This window comes from Thamnophis sirtalis, unplaced genomic scaffold (assembly GCF_051295495.1).
Source record: "Thamnophis sirtalis isolate CommonGarterSnake01/CBP01778 unplaced genomic scaffold, rThaSir2_p1.2 scaffold_4, whole genome shotgun sequence".
Classification (NCBI taxonomy): domain Eukaryota; kingdom Metazoa; phylum Chordata; class Lepidosauria; order Squamata; family Natricidae; genus Thamnophis; species Thamnophis sirtalis.
This window is the reverse complement of record NW_028261384.1, coordinates 86,622,875-86,644,603: the sequence shown is the minus strand read 5'-3', so window position 1 is coordinate 86,644,603 and position 21,729 is coordinate 86,622,875. Positions and strand designations below refer to the sequence as shown.

The 21,729-nt window shown below is 39.2% G+C and overlaps 1 protein-coding gene across 4 annotated transcripts; it reads right to left on the bottom strand.

The window, feature by feature from the left end:
- Nucleotides 1-1,942: 1,942 nt before the first annotated feature.
- On the bottom strand, nucleotides 1,943-20,015 carry PLEKHH3 (pleckstrin homology, MyTH4 and FERM domain containing H3). 4 transcript variants are annotated; one of them, XM_087713282.1, is made up of 11 exons: nucleotides 19,671-20,012; nucleotides 12,321-12,379; nucleotides 10,690-10,775; nucleotides 10,392-10,586; nucleotides 9,917-10,074; nucleotides 8,734-8,842; nucleotides 8,051-8,348; nucleotides 5,523-5,730; nucleotides 5,065-5,280; nucleotides 3,432-3,658; nucleotides 1,943-2,221 (listed from the first exon to the last, which is right to left on the bottom strand). In XM_087713282.1, the coding sequence occupies exons 1-9, from the start codon at nucleotides 19,815-19,817 to the stop codon at nucleotides 5,272-5,274; spliced, it is 1,269 nt and encodes a 422-aa protein (XP_087569408.1). In that variant the 5' UTR covers nucleotides 19,818-20,012; the 3' UTR covers nucleotides 1,943-2,221; nucleotides 3,432-3,658; nucleotides 5,065-5,271. The 4 variants fall into 4 exon arrangements, with proteins under 4 accessions (XP_087569408.1, XP_087569410.1, XP_087569407.1 ...); XM_087713284.1 differs by lacking the exon at nucleotides 5,523-5,730 and having other exon boundaries at nucleotides 19,671-20,014; XM_087713281.1 differs by lacking the exon at nucleotides 5,065-5,280 and having other exon boundaries at nucleotides 19,671-20,013.
- Nucleotides 20,016-21,729: the final 1,714 nt, after the last annotated feature.

The window sequence follows — 21,729 nt, the reverse complement described above, 5'->3', positions numbered from 1 at the left end:
AAGATTTCATATCATTTGAGACAGCTCACTTTATTCTTCTGTTGTTTACCTGCCAGTGATTTTCAATAGTTAATCTGCTCTGCTCCTGTGTCATTAATCCTTCTATTGCCCTTGTCACTTTCAGGTGATCATCTGGTAGCTGGGACCATTTTTAATACTTTTTTTTCTTTCCTTTTTAGAGTTCTGCTTAATTTCCCCCCATCTTTTCTCCTCCCTGAAAGTGGCAAGTAAATGCCCTCATTTGATCCTGTCTTGAGAAGGGAGTTTTATACCAATTCCGTATTTCTCCCAGAACTCATTGTAGTCTTGTTAAGAGCCAGAATACCAACAGCTGACAGAAAAACCTAAGGTAGACTGGGTTGGTGGAGGGATATCCTTTTTATGCTTTCCTGCCTAATGGAATGCCAGAAAGTAAAGTATGTGAAGAAGTTTGGGACTCTCCGCAGGATAGTTTTCCAAAAACGAATGGGACCAGATTTGCTATGAGGGGAGAATCTGGCTAAATAAAGATTAGAAAATAAGCCAAAGCAATTTAATCACTGTGGAGAAAAACAATCTGGAGAAATTTCAGCCGATACATGATCTATGGGAGAGGCTATTGGGCAGTGCTTCTGAATGTTGCTGACCTTGCTATTTTTAAGCCCCTCCCTTCTCTTCTAGTCATGTGATTTACAATGGAGCAGGCTTGGAAAGAATTTTGGAAGCCGGATTGCCATTAGCCTAATTTTTGGGAAAAGTAAAATAAAAAGATAATGCTTTATTATAGCATTGTGTATATCGGGTTTTGTGAAAAGTCATTATCTTGCTATTTGGGAGAGTGTATATTCTGGTTTAAAGTTTTGTGTTGATCAGGAAAGCAGAACAGGGCTTAATTTTAAGAAAGTTACCAGTTTTTTAAAACAATTTTTTATCTATTGTATAAGCTATTTCTCTTTTATGTGGAAAATAGTTGCAAGCATTTAGAAGCATTTTTTTTCTTTTTGCCTTTAAAACATGTTCATAATTTCTGGATTCCCATGGAAAGATTAGAAAGTAAGTTATGATGTTGACTATCTAATAAAGAAGGTACAAGTGCTTGGAAAAATATGTTGGTATTTTTTAGCTTTAATGTGTAGAGATTATAGCCATCTTTTTAATATATCTTGATCAGCAATATTCCACAATAAAGCTACAGGTAATCCCCCCTTACAATAATGGAACCACCACTAATCACATGTTGTGACAGTCATTAAGGGAGCCCCATGATTGCCTTAACAAGCCCAATCCCTGCTCTTCTCATTGGTCATCAAATGAACGAAGGGGTGTTTCAGTGACGGGGAAGGTACTGGGATACTTACTGCAGGCCAACCCTGCATTGCAGCACCTCTCCAGCTCCCATATGGCCTGCCCTGAGTACTATCCTACTCTGAAAAAGCCCATGCTGTGCTTTCCATCCTGCTGGGACAGCACTCTTCTCATAGTTTGTCTCACCATGTGGACTTCCTATATTGAGACTACAATCTCCTAATATGCAGGGAAGCTGAGAGGCCGACAAACCAGCTTTCCTTCTCAAATGTAATGTCCAGAATGCAATTCATAATGGCAGGAAGACTTGCCAACACCCAAATTTTGTTCACATGACACAGGACTGCTGCAGTGCCTGTAACTTTGGGCAGGGGTTGTAAGTCCCTCTGTTTAGCACCATCATTATTCAAACAGTTAAATCAAGGACTACCTCTAAATAATTGCTATTTATTCCTTAATATATATTCTTAAGAGACAACCACAGGAAAGAAAATAATGGCTCTGGCTAGTTTCTTTATCCATTGTTTGGTAGACTTTGTCAGTAGGAATAGTGCGCCAGGTATTATCCAGATGAAGAAAAGGGGCATGAAGAGTAAAACTTTTCAGCTTTCTTTGCAACAAAGCTGTTTTTTTTTTTTACACAGGAGACAAGGAGACATTTTGTATAAAAAGTATTTAATTAGAACAGATGTGGAAAACAAAGAATTCCTCTGAATAGAAGACATAATTTATCAGCTCCTTAGGAGCAAACAGTATCACCATTATTCTTTTCAAATGACCAGAATATATGCTGATCCAAAACATTTGCCAGGATACCTAGGAGTCAACTCAAAATTCTACCACTGGCATTTTGGGGAATATTTCCCTGTTCATGTGATTTCTGGGAGCTCTTGATGTTGAACATGCTTGTCTGTTGATGCTGCAGAACTGTCTTCATCTGAAAAAAGAAAGCAACAGGTCTTTGGTATCAGATAAACACTAAGGTCCTCCCAGCATATAGCTGCCTTCCAAATACTTTCTGCTTCTTGAACAACCCCAAAACAAAGAGAAAATTAAAGAAGGGTTTGGTATATATCCTTCCAGTCAGAAAAGCTGGAGAAATGTTAAGGACACAGAACATATAGAAATGTTCTGAATACCACAACTGTCTGTGGAACTTAGTTTGCTTCAATCAACCTGCATGCATAGCTAATTAGCAACCTAGTAAGAATATGTTTTTTGTTCAAATTTGTCAAAGTTGGGTAAAACCAACTTGGTTTTTTGCCATATTAAACAAACTACATGGGGTTTATAGATATATACACTGAGTTCAAGCAACCATGTTCTTACACTTTTATGTTAAATTTAACATACATTAATCAAATGTCACACACTGTAATACAGCTGGACTTAGAATGGTACAGTAGTGCAGAGCTTTCTGTCAACACCCCTGCATTTGTTATTGATCCCTTTTCTCATACTGAACAGACTTTCATCTTGATGTACAGATGTACAGACTGTTAACAAAGTATTAGCATATTTTTTAAAAAAAAGTTAGACTAGGACAAATAATGTGTACACTTACATTTATTCATCTGTATCAAATTTCTGTAATAGTCTCAATATACAGCAAGGATATGATTGTAACTACTTACCGAGAGCACCACTTCAGTTATAGATTGGCATTATTTCAAAATCAAATAAGCTTTTTCGACTTTCCCTGCTGGGTTACTGTACATAGTGTGAATGACAGGAATTTCATCACTTAAGCAATATGGGCCTATTATATTTTGGAATATTATGCAGCTCACCTGAAAGTCCTAAAGGTTAGCATTCCCCTGGGAGTAGAACAAGTTGACTCAGGGGTTGGGAAAAAGATACATTGGCTAACTATGTATAAAGGTGGAGGAACAGTGAATGTTTGCAGCAATACATTAATTAAAGCAAAACTCACCCATCAAAGATATTAAAATGAAATCAACTATCTAAATTGCCTCTGGACAATTCTCATATGCATAAACTATTCTTAATAGAAAGAATAATAATTCTTAGTCCTAATTAAGATCCTAACCAGACTCCTAAAATATTTCCATGTGCCCTTTCACATAAGTGGCTTTGTCCAAATTGGTACCAATCTATTTTCATATTCTCCAGATGGAGTAACTCACCTGAGAATACCCTGGAAAGGGCAGAGCTAATCACTTTCCAGACTTCTTCAAATAAGTTTCCATGACCTTCAGTTGTCCCATACTTCATTTCTTCTGATTGTTCATGATGGCCCATATCAGAAAAATAGCCTTCAGGGTACCACTGTGTAGATGTTCTTGCTTCTCTACTTACTGCTTGGCCAAAGAAGATCCGAAGTCCAACAGACAGTGCCCTAACAAAAAAGATCCTGGAGATAGGTAATAGGATATAGTTATAGGATGCGAAGGTATCATAAGAATAAATCAGGTTAATACAAAAAAGCTGGTTGAAGCAGAGGCATAGCAAAGTTGCCCTTCAAATTCTGAATGTATCCTTAAAGATAGAATACTACTACTGGTAGACAGTTTATATGGCTGAAACAACAAACCGGCAGAAAACGCATGTTAATTTTGGAACAAATTTCTCCACTTTGGGCTTTACCTCTCATGACCTTATCTCCAGCAGTAAAAAACAGTGCACACTGCTGGCTGTTGCAAAGGATTTAACTCACATTGAAAAACCATAGTTTCTTAAGTTTCCACTATAATGCCTGCCCACCATAGCTAGAATGCCTGCCTACCATAGCTACACCTTTAGGTAAGAAATTGGGGTAGGAATAGAAATCTCCTTAGTTTGAGTGACTATTTCCTAATATTTCAAAGTTAACAATATGGATTTCTGACTTATAGAATGCACTGTTTCCAAATTGCAGCTTTAAAGTCTTGCAAACTTGAATGTTTATTTTGCTTAGTTTTGTCCCGACTTGACAAAGGGAGGCTTCTCCCTTGCAAAAGCATACTACAAGAGCCATAGTGGCACAGTGGAGTACTGCAGGTACACAATGCAGTACTGCAGGTTACTTCTGCCGGCTGCCTGCAATTTGGCAGTTTGAATATCACCAGCCTCAGGGTTGATTCAGCTTTCCATCCTTTCGAGTAGTGGTGGGTTTCCATTTTTTTTACTACCGGTTTGCTCTTGCACATGCGCAACGCTTCTTCGCATGCACAGAAGTGTTCGGGCGGAGCCTCCCAACACTGCCACTACCAGTTTGCCCGATCCAGGCCAAACCAAGAGCAACCCATCTCTGCTTCCGAGGAAGGTAAAATGGTTGGTTGCAGATTGTTGGGGGTAATATGCTGACTCTGTAAACCACTTAGAGAGGTCTGTAAAACACTGTGAAGCGCTATATAAGTCTACGTGCTATTGCTACTCTTATTTATGTATTCCTTCATCTATTTTATACAACTATCTCTCAATACATTATCTGTTGCCCAATAATTCTTAAAAACAAAATACAATATAAAAATGATAAATAAAAACCTACACAAGATCTGCAACCAAACTGTAAAAAGCTTCCCTTCCTGGATCCCTTATGTATGGGACCCAGATCACACCTCTTCTGAAGAATCTTATGGGATTGGTGGATGTAATTGGGAATAGGTGGTCCCTCATATAAGCCAGTCTGATGGCATAATGGTTGCTGCAGCCAGATAGGCTCTAGCTTTTGCTTTTTTTTTTCCAATCAAGTTTATAAACACAATCAACCCTTGATCCTTTTTTTCAATTTAGCTATAACTGACACACATATTTTTAATGGGAATTTTTTTTCCATACCTGATAAAACTATTTAATACATTCTTTGAACAGGGTTGCTTATGCTGCCAGTTCTCCATGTGGAAAATAAGTAAGTTGGGGATTCAGGTCACACCCAAATGCAACATCAGTTCTTGAGTCACCTGGGATAAGGTGACAAAGGGGGGGAATGACAAAAGGCCTAGTAATGTCCAGTAGGAAAGTACTCAATGCTGCAAACGTCATGTGTCAAACATGCTGAAGAAAGAAAAACGAGATAAGGGGAGGAAGAAACTGATTTAGCAATTTATATGGAGAATAAGAAGCCAAATGTAATTGTTCTACCAGACTACATAGTTAAATGATTCTATATAAGACTAACTCTTCACTGTTGGTAAGAAACTAGAGTTGTAGAACTTGCTATTTCTAAGAGGAGGTAGAAGTTATATTACTAGTATCAGACCCTTTTTTGCATCCCACCAATTAACCAATCTTCTCACCTTCTGGGCTGTAGCATTAGATGTGATGGTCACATAACAGGTAGTAGTGCCAGAACAATGCGTGGACTGTGGGATTTCCTGGCTTCCTATTAGTGTCGCAATCTCATCCAAGGAGGGCACACACTCCTGCCCTTTGCTTTTGTGCAGGGCTTGTGTGATTAAATGTCCATAGTGGGTCACTGGTGATCTTGGAAACATTTTCTCCACCCTATTAGATCGGGGAAGATATGATATTAAGTGAGTGATTCCATTAAGTTTCTTTAATAAGAATACTGCAGTGACTTCCCTCCAGGATGGCATGCTGGGTAGTGGTGGTGGGGATTTGCTTCTCCTGCCAATAAGCCACCAATTTTGCTGCCAAAGCAGGTACCTTGACTGCCAGATCATATGGAAACAGCTAGGAATGATCCAAGATCAATCTTGGATGACCATGGACTCTCTTGGGAAGAGGAATCCCGGAGGTTGCAATTCCTAGTAGGGGCAGATGGAGAGTTTTGGTTTTCATCTTTCTTTTAGCTATTTGCTTTTTAAGCACACCTTTTAACAGCACATTTCAAAGTGTTATTGTTTTCTTATTTTTCAAAGTTAATTGACTGGTTGAAGGCTGATTTATTCTTAATCTATTTATTCAAATCCAGTCTGCTGGATTTTAATGTTAAATTTCCTTCCTTGCTTTACTGTTTTTGATTTCTACTCTGAGCTACTTTGGCTTTTATTATGAACCTAACTGACAACTTTCTGAGTAAAGCGACCAGATTGGATTCACATCTATATGGGATTTTGCTACAGAATTTTTTTTCTTTTTAAATTTATGATGGAACTTTTCCTTTTCTTTTTTTTCTCTTCAATGTTCTGTTTTGTTGCAGAAAATTTATCCTTTTTGTTTTTGAAAGAATTTGTTTTCTGCTGTTGTATAAGTTCAAATACAAGAGAATCTGCCTTATATTAAAAATGCAAATAATGCACCAAGTTAAAGATAAAGCCTGATGGGCCATCTTCACAGAAAAAAAAAAGTTTTTTTTAACCTACAACTTCAAAACCTTTGGTTAAAAGCTTAATAAAATTACCTGCAATTAAATAAACCTAAAGAGAATACCCTTCCAAGCCAGACAAACAAATGGATGGACTAGAATCTAAGTTTATGCTGACAGATCTGAAGAAGGAGCAGTTTGGCTGGAAAGCAGGAGGCCTGTTGCAGAAATTTGAAGATCATCTGGATTTTACAGATTTACAATTGGCAAATTTGATGACTGAATCAACTGGATTCTGTTAAGATGAATTTATCATATCATAGTGTTAAATAATTTGGATGAGATTTTTCTGGGAAGATGGATTGATTTTTGAAAATGGATTTATTATATCTAACCACACAAAAACTAACAAGAGGCTTTATACCTTGGTTCACAGTGAGACTGGTTCAACAATGGATGTGGTGGAAATATTTACAGCAGAGGTTTAGCTTATTGGAAAATAAGATATTATTGGGAAAACTTCCACTAAAAATCTTAAGGGAAAGTTTTATTATTAAGATATTTGATCCTGAGTACAATTACAGATTGTTAACAAAGGGCTTTGAAATTTAATTTTGCTGTTGATTTACCTGTTAACTATTTTGTTTTTACCTATAGTAAATAGATGTAGGAATTTTTTAGACTATGGGCCTGCTTCACGAAAGGGAAAAACTAGGATTGTTGCAATATATTTGTCAGTAATCAGAGGGGATAATAATCATAAATTTTGTGTTTTGTCCTTTTTAATGCACATTTTTAATGTTCTGTCCATTTTGGGGTTTTTTTTGGGTTGCTTGTTATTTTTGGGGAATTTGTATTTTAACTTTTTGAACAAAATTTTAAGAAATTCAAAAAATTACTAACGCATGAAATTGTTTGGAAGGTTTTAGGTGGAGGGTTTCAGGGTTTTAGAGGCTCCTGCTGGACTGAAGCTGTTTTTCAAATATTGTTCATTAAACATTCTGAATCAAACTGAAGAATAAAGAAATAGATATGTGAAGAATACTGCATCTACAAAAAAAATCCTTCTAAAGGTCTGCTTTGCACATTGCTTAAATATGTCAAATGAATTATCTTTCTAATCCACTTCCTGCCTACTAGGCCATAAGCAGTCCTAATGGAAATGTATTGGCAAACTGGAACTATATTGTCTCTGAACACATTAAAAAGGGAGGGATCTTTATTCACACCCTTGTGAATAAGAGCTCCTGCATATAGAACAAGGAAGGATGTTGAACACAGACACTCCCCCGCCCCTTTCATTTCCCTCAGATTGGGTGAAATAGTTTTTGCCAGTTGGTCTGCATTCAGACCACAGTTTGTGACCAAAGGCTTTCACTAAGAATGGGAACTCATGGCCATCCAACTGTGGCTGAACTACAGCTACCAGCAGCACCAACTAGCAAAGTGCTAATGATGAAAGATGCTAGGAGTTATAATTCCTCAACAGGTGGAATTCCCAAGTTTCCATTTCTGCATTAGGCATGTTTTACAATGTTTCCCATTTCCCTGGCTCACCGCTGCAGATGCAGATGCAAATAGCAGAGTATAGGCACAGAAGGTATAAACGTGTAGCTCATGCACACAAGCAGCTGCCAATAGCGCAAATCTTTGGGTGCCCCTGGATTAGGGGGCTCTGTTGTCTGTTTCACCAGTTGACAGAATATTTCATCCACCAGGGCTGGAAGGTCATGGCAAGTTTGCAGCACCCCCTGCATGAGAAGGATTGGATCTCGCAATTCTTCAAGCTGTTGTAGTGAATGGAAAAGTTTGACGGCTTCATCACGAAGTCCTGCATAGCCTTGGCCACCCTGAGCTGCGAAATTGGGCAAGGTTTGTGTGAGGAGGAGAAGATAAGAAAACAATATTTAAGATCTGTTTAAGCCCTTGCTCTCATTTTCTCTGTAGGGAGAGAACTGGTATATTTCATGCACACAGTTTGTATTTAGGTCAAGTACTTTAAATATTGAGTGGTATGGGATTTATTTTCATTTAAATTCAATACAATTGATATAATAATTTTTTTAAATATTTAACAATGTTCCTTTTCTGGCATCTTAAATTTTAGTGGGTGGTGAGTTTTGGAGGGTCCCTCAAGGCCATGCTCCTGAAAAACCATAAGCAACACAACTTTAGCACATAGCAAATAATGAAGTCAATAAGTTAAGGATTCTGATTACTAGCCAAGAAACCCTACCCACCTGCATAAGGGAAGGGCAGAAGAGGTGCATAAATTGGGCCAGCTGTATAACATAGGATGGGATTATTGCGATAAATTTGATCCAAGATTTCTGGGCTGTTGTGGTTCTCCTGCAATAGAGAGAGGAAAATGTGGGGGGAAGAGAGAGATCTAATCTATATTTCTACTCATTAAGATTACTAAAATTAACACTAGGTTCTTCAGGAACCTTCATCATTCTTAGAACTGGGGCCCAATCTCTGGAGTTGCCACATTCCAACATAGCACCTTCCTAAGCAGACATGCTAAGATAGCTGGTATTTTTGTAAAGGGCATGACACTTCAGTAATTGCCATTATCTGTGATGCAGAGGCTTCAAAAACCTTCCAATCTTCATCTGTATTTTATAATGGAAATCTTAGAAGGAATGCGTAATGCATATGTACAATAGTACAGCTATGGAGATGAATTGAAATTAAATAACAGAAATACAAGTAGTCCTCAATTTATTCATTTAGTGACTATTCGAAGTTACAACAGAACTGAAAAAGTGATTTATGACTATTTTTCACATTTATGATCATTGAAGCAGCCCCATGGCCATGTGACCAAAATCCAGGAACTTGGTGACAGGTTCATATTTATGATACTTGCAGTGTCCCAAGGTCATGTGATCCCCTTTTCACAAGCAAAGTTAATGCGGAAGCCAGATTGACTTAACAACCGTGTTACTAACGTAACAGCTGCAATGATTCACGGAACAGTGGTGGGAAGAAATGTTGCAAATGTTGTAAAATGGGGCAAAACTCACTTAGCAACTGTTGTGGTCATAAGTTGAGGACTATCTGTACCTTTACACTTACAAATAACTAACTGAAATTGAATTTAATGAATATTCATAGCACCTTTTTGAACAAGATCTGTTCACTGCCATGTGGTTTTAAAAAGTAAACATAAAAACATTTTGATGCACTTAAAATGACACTGAAATCAAAGTTACCAATTTAACCATAAAGGATTGAATTCTTGGCCCACTCAAAACATTGCATAGGATTATCTTTTTCTGTCCCCACTTCAAAGAAATATCGTTGCATGTTTCCCTTGCCTATTTCTGCCAAAATTCTCTCCCAGATCCCTATTGCTATTTAACCACACCCCCATTCCTACTCCCAACGGCATGTCCTTGTGCTCATTTGGTTCCTCACCTCAATGTCACGCATGAGGAGCTGTGTGGGGGTTTGCAAAGGGGCCTTGCTGATGATAACCTTCTGCAAAGCACAAACCCAGTGTACAGCTTCATTTAAGTGTTCTGTATACAGTCGGTAGCAGTGCTTTCTGCCAAAAACTGTCACTGCCCAGTAGCCTGCAGGAACGGGAGAGAAAAGTACTCATATATAATTAACATGAAGATAATCATAGATAAGTATAAAGAATTTTGACCTACTTTCTTAAAATGTGTGGGTTATATTTTCACTTCGCAAAAAGGGGGTAAAAATTAAAAATACTTCTTAAATAAATCTATGGACTATGGATATGTTAGTGGCTGACCATAGCTTAGTAAGAAAACTAAAAAAACAAGCCTTTGCTGAAATCATTCATTCCTGTTGCCACAAAGAAACTACAATGGTATTAAAGCTGAGCACAAAATAGTTTAACAATGCAAAAGCCGACAATCTTTACCTGTTTCCTTATAGGTTTGCTTGTCAGGCCAGAGCACAGAGCAGAGGCTGGTGAGAACAAGGGATCCAAGGCGTTGGGCACTCACATCACACCCGCTGTAGTAGTCCAGAGAATCCTCTGTCAACACAAACCAGTATTTGCGAGGACGCAGCCAGGGAGTTTTAATACCTCCTCGGACCTCTCTCTGCAGCCAACCTGGAAGATGGAAAAAAGCTGAGTCCCTTCAGCTTTAAAACCATTAGATTTTTTTAAAAATTTGAAAGGGCAGTGGAGGAGAGAAACAAATCTAAGCTCCCACCTTTCACAATAGCATCAGGTTCATGTTGCATCCTTCCACAGTTCTCTGAGATAAGACTGTGTGTCTCTTCAGTCACCGGCAAAGACCTGAAGACAGCAAACAGAGAAGAAGCAACAGACATCAGCCAGACTTACACTAATATATATGAAAGGAGACTAATTGATCTTTCCTTAAGAGTAGACCTATCTCTTTCACTCCCCCCACTCCTTGCTCCAAAAAAATCCAATTTGCTGGGATCCTGATGTTATCTATCTCACTCTATGGATTTTCATTGGATGGATCAGGAGCCTCCACTGATTACAGCCAGATTTTAAGCCATAACAGCAGCACTGTATTACCCAGTCACATACATATTGGGGTATAATTCCCAAGTCTCCCTCTTTTTTTATAAGGAAAGAGGAAGAATATTGCCCCCGCCCCCAAAATCCCTTTTCTTCCATAGTTCTGGGAAACTGGTCTGAGATTTTGCACTGTTAACCTCAGACTAAAAATAAGCTGTTTATACAGAAGAGCTGCCAAGAATTTGGGAAACGAAGGAGCTCAGCTGAGGAAAGGATGCTGGCTGGATTGCCTGAGATGAGCGGGGAAGAGATACATACAGAGAGAGGTCTTGGCATTTGCGCATCGGAGAAAGTGGGGGGGGGGGGGAGAAGAAAGAGAAAATAATGCCTCCTTCTCCTTCTCCTCTCTATTCATGATTCTTTATAGCAAATTCCAGATAGTCCAACCCCACAAATTACTGCAGATAAGCAAATTCGCCTCTGCAGGTGTTCGTGGCATTATCGACTATTTTTCTATTTCTATTACCACAATTACCTAAATGTCCTAGTATCACAATTAGGCTTTGCAGCTCAAGTAAGAATTAAGTACATTCCCATGTTCTTATGTCCTCCCCTCTCACATCTCCCTACTTCTATCCTGCTCCCCCTGTCCCTTTCTCCCAGCAACCTCCTGGAGCAGAATTCTAGTGGCCTCAGCCTCACAAAAGAAACTTCTGTTTCCCTCTCCTTTTTCCCAGACCCACCTTGGCAACAGATAAGAAGCAAGAATCACTCGCCCAAATAGTTACTTCCTGCCTGGCTATGCCTGATCCCAGCTGGGAACTATTAGCTCTGAAGCAGAGTGGGAGATGTGTGGGTCACCAGGCAGAATTCTTTCCATGGATTTTTTTGGCTTTCCAGCCGAGAATAAACGGAAAACATTAGGACGGAACAGAGCAGATGCACTTGGAAGGTATTAATTTGGTCTTAGGGGAGACTTGGGAATTATACCCAATACTAGGGTTGTACCCTAAAGTGCGAAGTAATCATGAACATTATGCCTTTTATTTCTTTCTCCTCTTTTTGCTTCTCAGTTTAACAAAGTGTCAGCTGGAAGCCTGAAGATGAAACCTTTCTCAAGAGGAAAACCATAGGGAAAGGAGGGATATGAAGTTTCTGGTCTGCAATAGGGGAAGTTTTAAAGGGGAAGTTTAATATTTTAGAATGTTAAGAATCTCCCTTTCTTTTAGGAGAACAATAGCCAGAAATATGACTCTGGCTAACATGTAGCATTCTCCCCCGAAAGCACAGCATCTCCCCCACTGCAATGCCAGTTTCCCACTGCCTCTTATACAACTCTTTTATGCTCACCTTTCAGAGCAACTGCTAGCACGACTGGGTTGAGTGAGGTTCACTTGCAAGGTAGAGTCCTGGGAAAAATGGGGTGAATAGAGAGAGGGAAAGAGAAAGAAGAAGAATGTCATCAGGATTCATTCAGAGGCATGAGAGTTAGATTTAAGAAAAATGAGAGCAGAAGACACCTTGGAAGACTTAGAAATTAGAATTCCAAGATAGATACTACGCTATCCTGTAATTTCATCCTTTATGTATTCAAAAGTAAGAGGTTAAACAGAAAATGGGAACACATAAATAACATTCATACAGGCATGACGCCTCCCAACCCTACAAGGAAGTAAATTATTAATTTGCACCTTTCCAGGCTGCCTAGCCTGCACTATTGCCCCTCCCAAGCCAGAGCCTGGCTAATCAACCTTCTCACATCCTGCAAGCTGCAGCAGCTGAACAAGTTCCTGTATCCTCAGCCGACCTCAGTGTTGGGCTGCAGACTCTTCAGAATTGCACAAACACTCTATTGGGTAAGACAACCAAAAAAAAATAATCCTATTGTAGCCAAAGCTCCCTTCCCCTGCAAAGGGAGTGGGGGGAAGAAGCAGACAAGTCCTAACAGAAGACAGGAAACTATAGTCTCAGGCAACTAATTCATGCAAATTCCCTAATGTTGGCAAAAATTGTAAGCAAGTTTGAGATTCAGTTGTGATAGTTTGGTGGAACTATGGGATCTAAAACTTCGTACACTTTGTACACAGTCCCCACAAAGGTGCCCCAAATAAAAAAAATGATGCTGGATTTGTTGTAAGCTGCAGGGAGGGGAAGAGAGAGGGAGGGAGGAAGGAAGGGAGAGTGAGAATGAGAGAAGGGGGGGAGAGAGAGAGACTATATATAAAGTCAAACTGGATGGCGAAAAGTAGGGGGCTACTGCAACAGGTATCGAGTAATGGACAGGACACCAACTGTCCTGTGCCATTTTAACACCTGTTGTAACTTGGCCCAAGTTGGCATAGATCATCATAATCCTGTAAGGCAAGGAGACTAGCAACCATCAACAGAGCATGGAAAGATTAAGCAACATCAGAACTGAAAAAAATAAAAATATCTAGGAAACAATTGCAAAAATTAATTTCTCCCTCATAATTCATTTCTAAAAATTGCACCAAGATATGGATGGATTATAAACTATAAAACATGGTTTAAATTATGTCTGAGGCACTTAGTAAAGACTATAAAGCATTTTATACTCTTAAATGATGTTTTGGTTGAAACTTAGTTTTTTGCAGTTATATAGTGCTTTTCACATTTCTCTGCCACAATTCTCATGTTCCAGTTCCCCAGAACACCGAGACACCATAGAGCTTGCGAATGTTAATGCCATCTAACTGATTTTCAATATTTTCATTCTGGATGAGAAAGAATGGCATGCATTACTATTGACAATTACATGCACATGTAGGGAAGGAAAGTAGGGGAAAAATAGTGAGGATGAATAGAAAGATGCACTTTTGAAAACAGGCATGATGTAAGTGTCCTTATTATCATGAGCGAAAAAGACACTGAAAAAAGCAAAGCACATCCAAACATTCATGGATTAACAAGGCTAGCTTTGTTTGAATTAATTACTGAATTTGTAATTTGTAAGTGGACCAAAACAAATCTGACATTTCAGTAATGCTGAATATGTACAACTTTACAATTCTTCACTTTTATAACAGTGAATCAAAATCAAGAGTATAGCATTGTATCCTATTAAAATTTGGTATCTCTAAAAAAAAGCCAGAAATGTACAGTAACTTATCTGGAATTTAATTCCCATCAATTAAGAAGAGAAATATGAAACTTTAAATCTTTAGGACGTTCTACAGATTTTCATTAAAACAATGAATGATATGGATCATACCTCTGAGATACTCAGAGAATGACACAATGTGTGGCAGGAAAAGAGTGGATGAGGAAAAATCTGATTGTTTGCCGAGCAGTTTTCTCATCCTTGCCACTGCCATTATTTGCTTGCAACTCTTTCTCTATGTGTGGTTTCCTCAACAACACTGAAAATAAATAGATAAAGCTCATGCCCACTGGTAAAACAGTTCTTACCTAAATGAAGATACCTGCCTGACAAAAGTATATTTATTGTTTGGGGCTGTCGCCTGCACAAGCTGCCAACTCAGATATACAATACACATTTTCTCAGGCTCTGACATACAATCCACCTTTCAAGGCATGACTCTTGGTTGCATACAGATTATAAATAAAATAAATATCATCATGTCCAGCCTGACATAGACAAATGGCTGATGTTACACATTCAGCTTCCTTATTTGTACTGGGAACATCAGGATTGACATAGTATTGCACCAAAAAATAGCTAGAAAAGGAGAGAATGTGCAATTTATAACAATCCAGTACCATCTGATGGGCCACTGGGAGCACTTTATTTTCTTTGTAACTTTTAAATTGGTGACCACAGCATTGATACCCGAACAGCTGTTATTTATCTTTAACAGCAATAAATACTTGCATTTTTATATTTGAAGTTAAAGAGAGTGTGCACGTTATATTTTTAATTTTTTTTTAAAAAAAGTTAAATTTGATTTTGTTTGTATTTAATGGGATTGGTCTCAAGGAAGGAAAAAAGGGACAAATCTTTTTTACACACAAACCTCTAGGTTACATGGCCAGGAGGTTGTGCTATGAAATCATGCTGCTTTCTTGTATTTTTATCATTAACTCGCCAGAAAGTCAGCACAGATTGTGAGAGCCCTACTTCTCTCCTACAACAAAGGTAGGAGGTGACATAACAGGTGAAGTTCCAGAGACAAAGAAGTGACAACAGGAGCTGACAAGCTGCTATAGGAGATGTGGAGACAAAAAGGCTTAAGAGAAAGAAACGCCTCATCACAGGCTTAGCCATTCTATTACAGTTGCGAATTCTGATTTATAAAATTCAGAGCAGCTTATCCAAATTCCCATGGCAAAGGGTTTTAGTGAACCAGGGTAGAAAATTGATTATCGGTAATAAAGACTTACGGTGTAAAAATGTTTATTTTTAAAATACCTTAACTTCTCTTAGGTGGCGCAGTGGTTAAATGCAGCACTGCAGGCTACTGCTAGATCAGCAGTTCAACGGTTCAAATCTCACCGGCTCAGGGTTGGCTCAGCCTTCCATCCTTCCGAGGTGGGTAAAATGAGGAACCGGATTGTTGGGGGCAATATGCTGACTCTCTGTAAACCACTTAGAGAGGGCTGAAAGCCCTATGAAGCGGTATATAAGTCTACTGCTATTGCTATTGCTATTGCTCTTGAACTTCTCTTTTCAACAGGACTTCTGTTGAAAAACCAGTCAATCATAGGATTTTTTAAAAAAATGAGCAGGAAATTAAAATAGACATCATTCGGCCTCAAATCAATATTCTCCTTATTTGGAATTTTACACAGGAAAAGTGGAACGAAAATAGTGCATTTAAATTTAAGTAAAGACTGTATGTGGAATACTGAGATGAATGTACTTTTTTTAAAAAAAAATCAGTAGTGAGCAAAACTATCAATAAATATAGAACAAGGAGATCAAGTGGGAGAGTTGCTCCTGAGTCTAGATAAAGGCTACATTTACATAATTGTATGCAATACCACAGCACTAATTTTGTTTGGTAGAATTGTTAAGTAGAATTCTATGGGATGTAAAATCCAAGAACTTCTATTTATCACGGGGGGGAAAATCCTCCAATTATATCACGTAGCTAGAACATAAAATTTAAGTAAAAACGACTGAAAGGGAATGCTTGACCAAAACCTCAAATGTTAACGATTTATAGAGTATTGCCTTTCTTCAATGGAAACAATGGCAGGAAGAAATTTTCCAAGGGTACAATAGCTTCCAAAGTACAAAAAAAAAAAATAAAAAATAAAGCTGCCCTTTTAAGCAATTAGTATTGGTTGAAATAGCATATACACGTCAATGTATTTCCAAGTTTCTGTTTTCTGATTAAGAATCTTTGTTTCCATTTGCTCCATCTTTCAGTTCTGCTTTCTGCTCCCCACCCCCCAAATGTGGGGTTTGAGCCAATAATCTATCCTATCTCAAGCATGGCAGATGCCCTCTGAGTAGACAATAGTTCAGCATGCCTAGTTGACAACCACTGCACAACTGATTTCAGTTTCTGATCTCTCCAACCTGACAAATGTCAAGTTCCCGTTTACGAGAAGATCCTAGTAGCTTCATGCAAAAATCATCCTCAGATAGCACAGTATGAGCATATAATTTAGGAGTCAAAAAAGATAACCGAGGGGTAGTTATAGAGGTTTATAAAATAAGCTTGCTACGGAGGAAGAAATATTCAGAATCTTTTTATTAACCTGGCAAAAGATTCAGAAGTAGCAAAAAAAGAGATTTTTGAATTATTGCATATTCAATTCAGCCTAGATGCACCAGAAGATGCAGTAGCTATGAATTTAAAATCAGTTTTCTTTAATTTGGCATTTATCATACACTCTGGATCAGTGATGGCAAACCTTTTCGGCACCGAGTGTCCAAAACGGAATGCATGTGCGCACGCCGGAGCCCCAGAAACTCAAAGAGCAGAAGAGCAATTGGCGATGGCGAGCATGCCCACAGAGAGGGCTTTGTGTGCCACCTTTGGCACGCATGCCGTAGGTTCGCCATCACACCTCTAGATGCTATTCCTGTAATCCTCAGCCAGTCATTGATTTTAAAACAGAGCAATTTATAGGGGAACAAAGTCTTATCAGAGGGTCTTGGAGCGAAATCAAAATGGTAGTTTCAAAGGTAATCTTTTCCTTTCATATCAAGGAAGAATGAAAGAGGGCTGTTGATTCCCAGAATTTTTTATTTGATCACTTGGAAATAGGAGGATGGATTGGGAGCTTATCTAGAATCACTCCTCGTTGTACCCCTGATATGGGCCTTGTCAAGATTCTCAATTCTCAGAATAATCCCATAGTTGTGGTGGGTATAGACTAGGTTTGGAATATTTGTTATCCTTTTCTTTTAATTGATTCCGTATGCTTCCCATGTTCTCGCTCAGAAGGATTAAGCAGAAAATGCTCCTCGGCTTCTGCAAGACAATGTGTGGTTGAGGAAATGTTCCAAAAATAACTGGTACCGGAATACCCCACCAACCACTTGGCACTTCCCTGTAGCATACTTTTAGCACAGGGCCATCTTTGTCCCCCATCCCCAACTTGTCATCAAAATATAGTTTCATAATTTCTCTTAATTGATGATTGGGGAGTAAGGGGGAAAGTGAAAGGGGGCAACTCTGTTATGCAGCTAAATGTAGGGGGATAGGCTGGCCGGTCAAGGTTATTACCCACCAGGCAGATGATTCTCTGAAAACCAGGTGGATTTTTTTCTTCCGACTTTTGGGAATTCTAATAGCAGATTTGTAGAAAACGAAAGAACTCTAGGCTAGTTTCTTCTAGCAGCTATACTGAACTGCCTCAACATGTTATGTCTCGTTCATCTTGACGATCCTTTTTTTTAACCTAAGAAAGAAAGCTTGAGAGAGAAACTCCCAGAAAAGAAATGAATCCAGCACATCTGAGCTCTGAATTAAACTGAACTTTTTAAAGATCCCTTGGGGATTTAAAACTAGCCAGTCCTCCGGCCAGCCACCCACACCTCAATTTAGTTTTGTCAGAGAGGACAGCTTGGCCTTTTTACTGTGCCAAGAAGTGACGCCATGAAAAAGATTATCCAGACAAAGGAAATATTTCCTTGGGGACTGAAAATTTTCTGCCCTAGTATAGGCATCATCATGCCTTTAAAACATAGTTTCATTTGAACCAGAGCTCAGCAATCTGAACTTGATTGGAATGAGAAAGATTTAGATATGCTGTAAAGCCAATGTTAAGTAGGTAGAAAGTCTCTATGAAAATCTAACTGTCTCTTGCAGTTGCCACGAAAACCTGAACGTAATTTCTGGAAATACAGAGTTATATGTTTTGTACTTGATTCTCAAAATCCAGTTTGGAGCAGAGGGCAAATATAGCATCTATTTGTAACTCTAGAAAAGAACTCTAGAAAAAGATGTGACTGCTTTAAAGAGCGCAAGAAATACTTGTTTGCATACCTATGCAGACAGTTGGTAAATAAGAATGGAAGAAACAGTTCACCTTGCTACCTTGGCTACTTTTTTTGAAGGGGATGACCAGATTCAAATGGCGGTGGCAGAGGAATTTTCTTTCTGCTTCTTAAGGGGAAAAGAACAGCAGAACAAAATATGGGGTGAGAGACCTGAAGGCCCTACTGTGAACACTTTTGTAACATTTTGATGGGCTCTATATGTTAGTTGTTCATGCCAATCAACACACAGCCTTGTTCTCCATCACTCTTTGACTCTCTGTCGTAATTAAAAGGAAACAAGGAAGAAATTCCAAGCATCCAAGACAACAGCTTGTCCTATATAACTCATGGCACATGCATTGCATAAATATGAGGAAACATATTTTTTCTGCTCACCTAGGTCAGCATATCACTCCTGCAATTCGATTGAAAGGTGAAGAACATTTTGCTGTTGTAGATTTTGCTGTTGTAACAGCTTCAGTCAGCATAGTCCATTTTGATGTGTGATGGGAGTTACCATACAGCAACCCCTAGAAGCTCCCAGGTTCCCCACTTTGAGGTTAATTTGACTTATCTAGAGCAGTTTGAAAATGGAGAATGTACACACTTGTGGATAAATCCATTCATGGATAATCCAAACCTGATTTCAGCCCTTAAAATTCTCAATTTATCTGTTATATACATTAGAAGGAAATCAGTTAGCTACCGAAATATAATAGAATCCTTGTGGATTAACACTGAGAAAATCAATCAAATTAAAAGGGGGAAAAATAGGATGAGAATTAAACTAACAACAAAAGATAGAACTCCTCCACCAGAATAATATCATTTCTTCCAACAATGAATCTGAACATATGAACGTATCTTATTAATGACAGCTATACTGCAATGCCAGTAGCTTTGAAGGACACCAGGCTAGAAAGGCAACATCAAGGCATGTTCCTTTGCAACTCTTTAAAATAAAGCAATCGAAGAAGAATGTTGGCCCACATTTAATCTGACTGATCCAGTCAGTGAGCACGTTCTAAATTGATACTTAGTGGTATCAGAAGACCTTCCAAACCGGAAAAATTTCCAATGACCACTTTACTCTCTTTTTATTATTGCATCGTTAGTATTTGCATAAGATCTTTTGAATCCCCAGCAGAGGGGTGTGGAACACATCGAGGCACGCATTTTCTTCCCAGACCACAAAAATCATAGTTTTTCCTTCTAGCTCTTGATAGAATTCCCAAAAGAATGGAACGAAGTTCTGATGTTCCTCCCGCCCGCGCACAGCTCACCTCATCGCCTTGCATGCGTAATTCAAAGGATTCTTCAACTTCTTCCTCTCCGGCCACCCCCTTGCTTGCCTCACAGTAGTCACGTCGCAGCAAGGTGAAACCTTGCCTGCAGCACAGCAGCCACCATAAGCCGCCGGGGAACGGCATCCGTAGCTTGGGTCTGCGCAGTAAAAGCAGGGCAGGAAGGAAGGAAGGAAAAGGAAGGAAGGATTGGGCTGGGTTGGTTGAGGCGCCCAGGGCGCGCTTAGGAGAGAGCTTAGAGAAAGCTTTTGGCGCCTTGAACTAGCCGTCTGCTCAGCTTGCTTAACCGGGCTCTTGCCCCGCCACCGCTCTCTCCGCCCAGTCCAGGAGCGGGGGAGGGGCACGGCAAGGCCCTGCCGGTTGCCCAAGAAAGTGCCACCCTTTCCGGGGGGGGGGGAGGCGGCGGCGGCGGTATATTTCATCACGTGGGCTGGCTTGGCCGGGAAGGGACGGCCGGTCAGTCACTCCGGGAGCGTTCTCTTTCCTCGTTCCTTTGGCTGGAAACGAAGTTGTAGTTGGCTGCCAACATTGAAATGCTTCATGAAAAGCATAAAGTATGTTACCAAAAGCGTCACTGGAACAGGATGGTGTAGTATTTATTTCTCGGAGAATGGAAAGCTGAGGGCGGGAATGGGAGCGGGTACCAAGAGATCTGAAACTTTGCAGGGCAGTAGGAAACCCGGGACAAAAGGCATCATTCTTAAATCACTGAGGCAGTCTTCACCATCTACTGAGACTCAGACTGGCCAAATATATTTTCGACTAGCGTTTGTGAGAATTACTGCAGGTCAAGCACGGTAATGCTGGCTCTTTCCTGCAGCCCCAAGAAATGAGGTGACGTGATCTAAATTAAGATAACACGAGAACGCTAATAAATTGAAATACTTCCCGATAGGAATCACTATTGTAGAGAACGCCTTGGCTTCCAGGTGACCTTGAAGCAAAATCAAAGGGGTGTGACACCCAATGTATGTGAAAAATAATTATTTTGAAGAAACAAAAGGTTTTTATTCTCTCTGATTAGAACTAGCACTTACAGATTCTGGATTGCTAGGTCAGTAGCACATAGCAGGTACATAGGTTAATTTAAATTTAAAAACAACATTGCTTAAATCCAGGTATTCTTTCATTGCAGAGCTGAAGGCCCGCACTTTTAGTTGCCAGGTTCTTTACAATGATGGCAGTGAAGCTGAAGGGCAATGTTCCAATCCCTTTACCAATGAGGCTTTCTGGAGTCTCTCTGTAGTACAACTTTGATAACGTTAGGGTCTGTGGATGTCAACTCCAGGAATGTTCCTCGGGCGGTATTCATATTATGCTTTCAGCTACAAATCCATAAACCAAATATGCATTCACCTCATGTTATCCCCTTCTTCAGATTATATACAGTTTTATTGATGTCTGCAATTTGCCACCTTGACCTGAAATAATCATTTTGGAAATTGAATTTAGTAATTTACAACATATGTAGATTAGCTCTCAGTAACCAAAGACAGTAGTTGAGTATCACATGCACCAAGCCTGCAGATTCATACTCTGTATTATTAAGTAACAAGGAACATCCGTGCATGAATCTCTCTCTCTCTCTCCCTCTCTCCCTCTGTGTGTGTGTGTGTGTGTGTGTGTGTGTGTGTGTGTGTGTGTGTGTGTGTGTGTGTGTGTTTGCATGCTTCATGACCTGACTTGGAGCTTCCCTTCTGGTTAGTCATTGTGGGAAACAGGATGTGGACTGGATCAGTTTGGGGGCTTTTTCAGCTTCTTGTTATGCTGTTAACTCTTGTTTCTCCTTAGCTATTTTTGAATAAAGAGATTTGCAGTTACTGAAAGTGACATTCTGTCCAGCTTGTCTCATTATTGATTTTGTATTGGGTTATGGATAGCTTTGTAGAGCTCTCTTCTACAAATCCTTTTTTCTCTGCCAGATAATAAGCACATATTTTTAAACAGAAAAACATTCAAACTTTTCAATTTCTTCCTTTCCATTAGTACCACTAAGACTGTGTGCTTTTAAAAAGTGAAACAGTGCAGTTTAAAAACA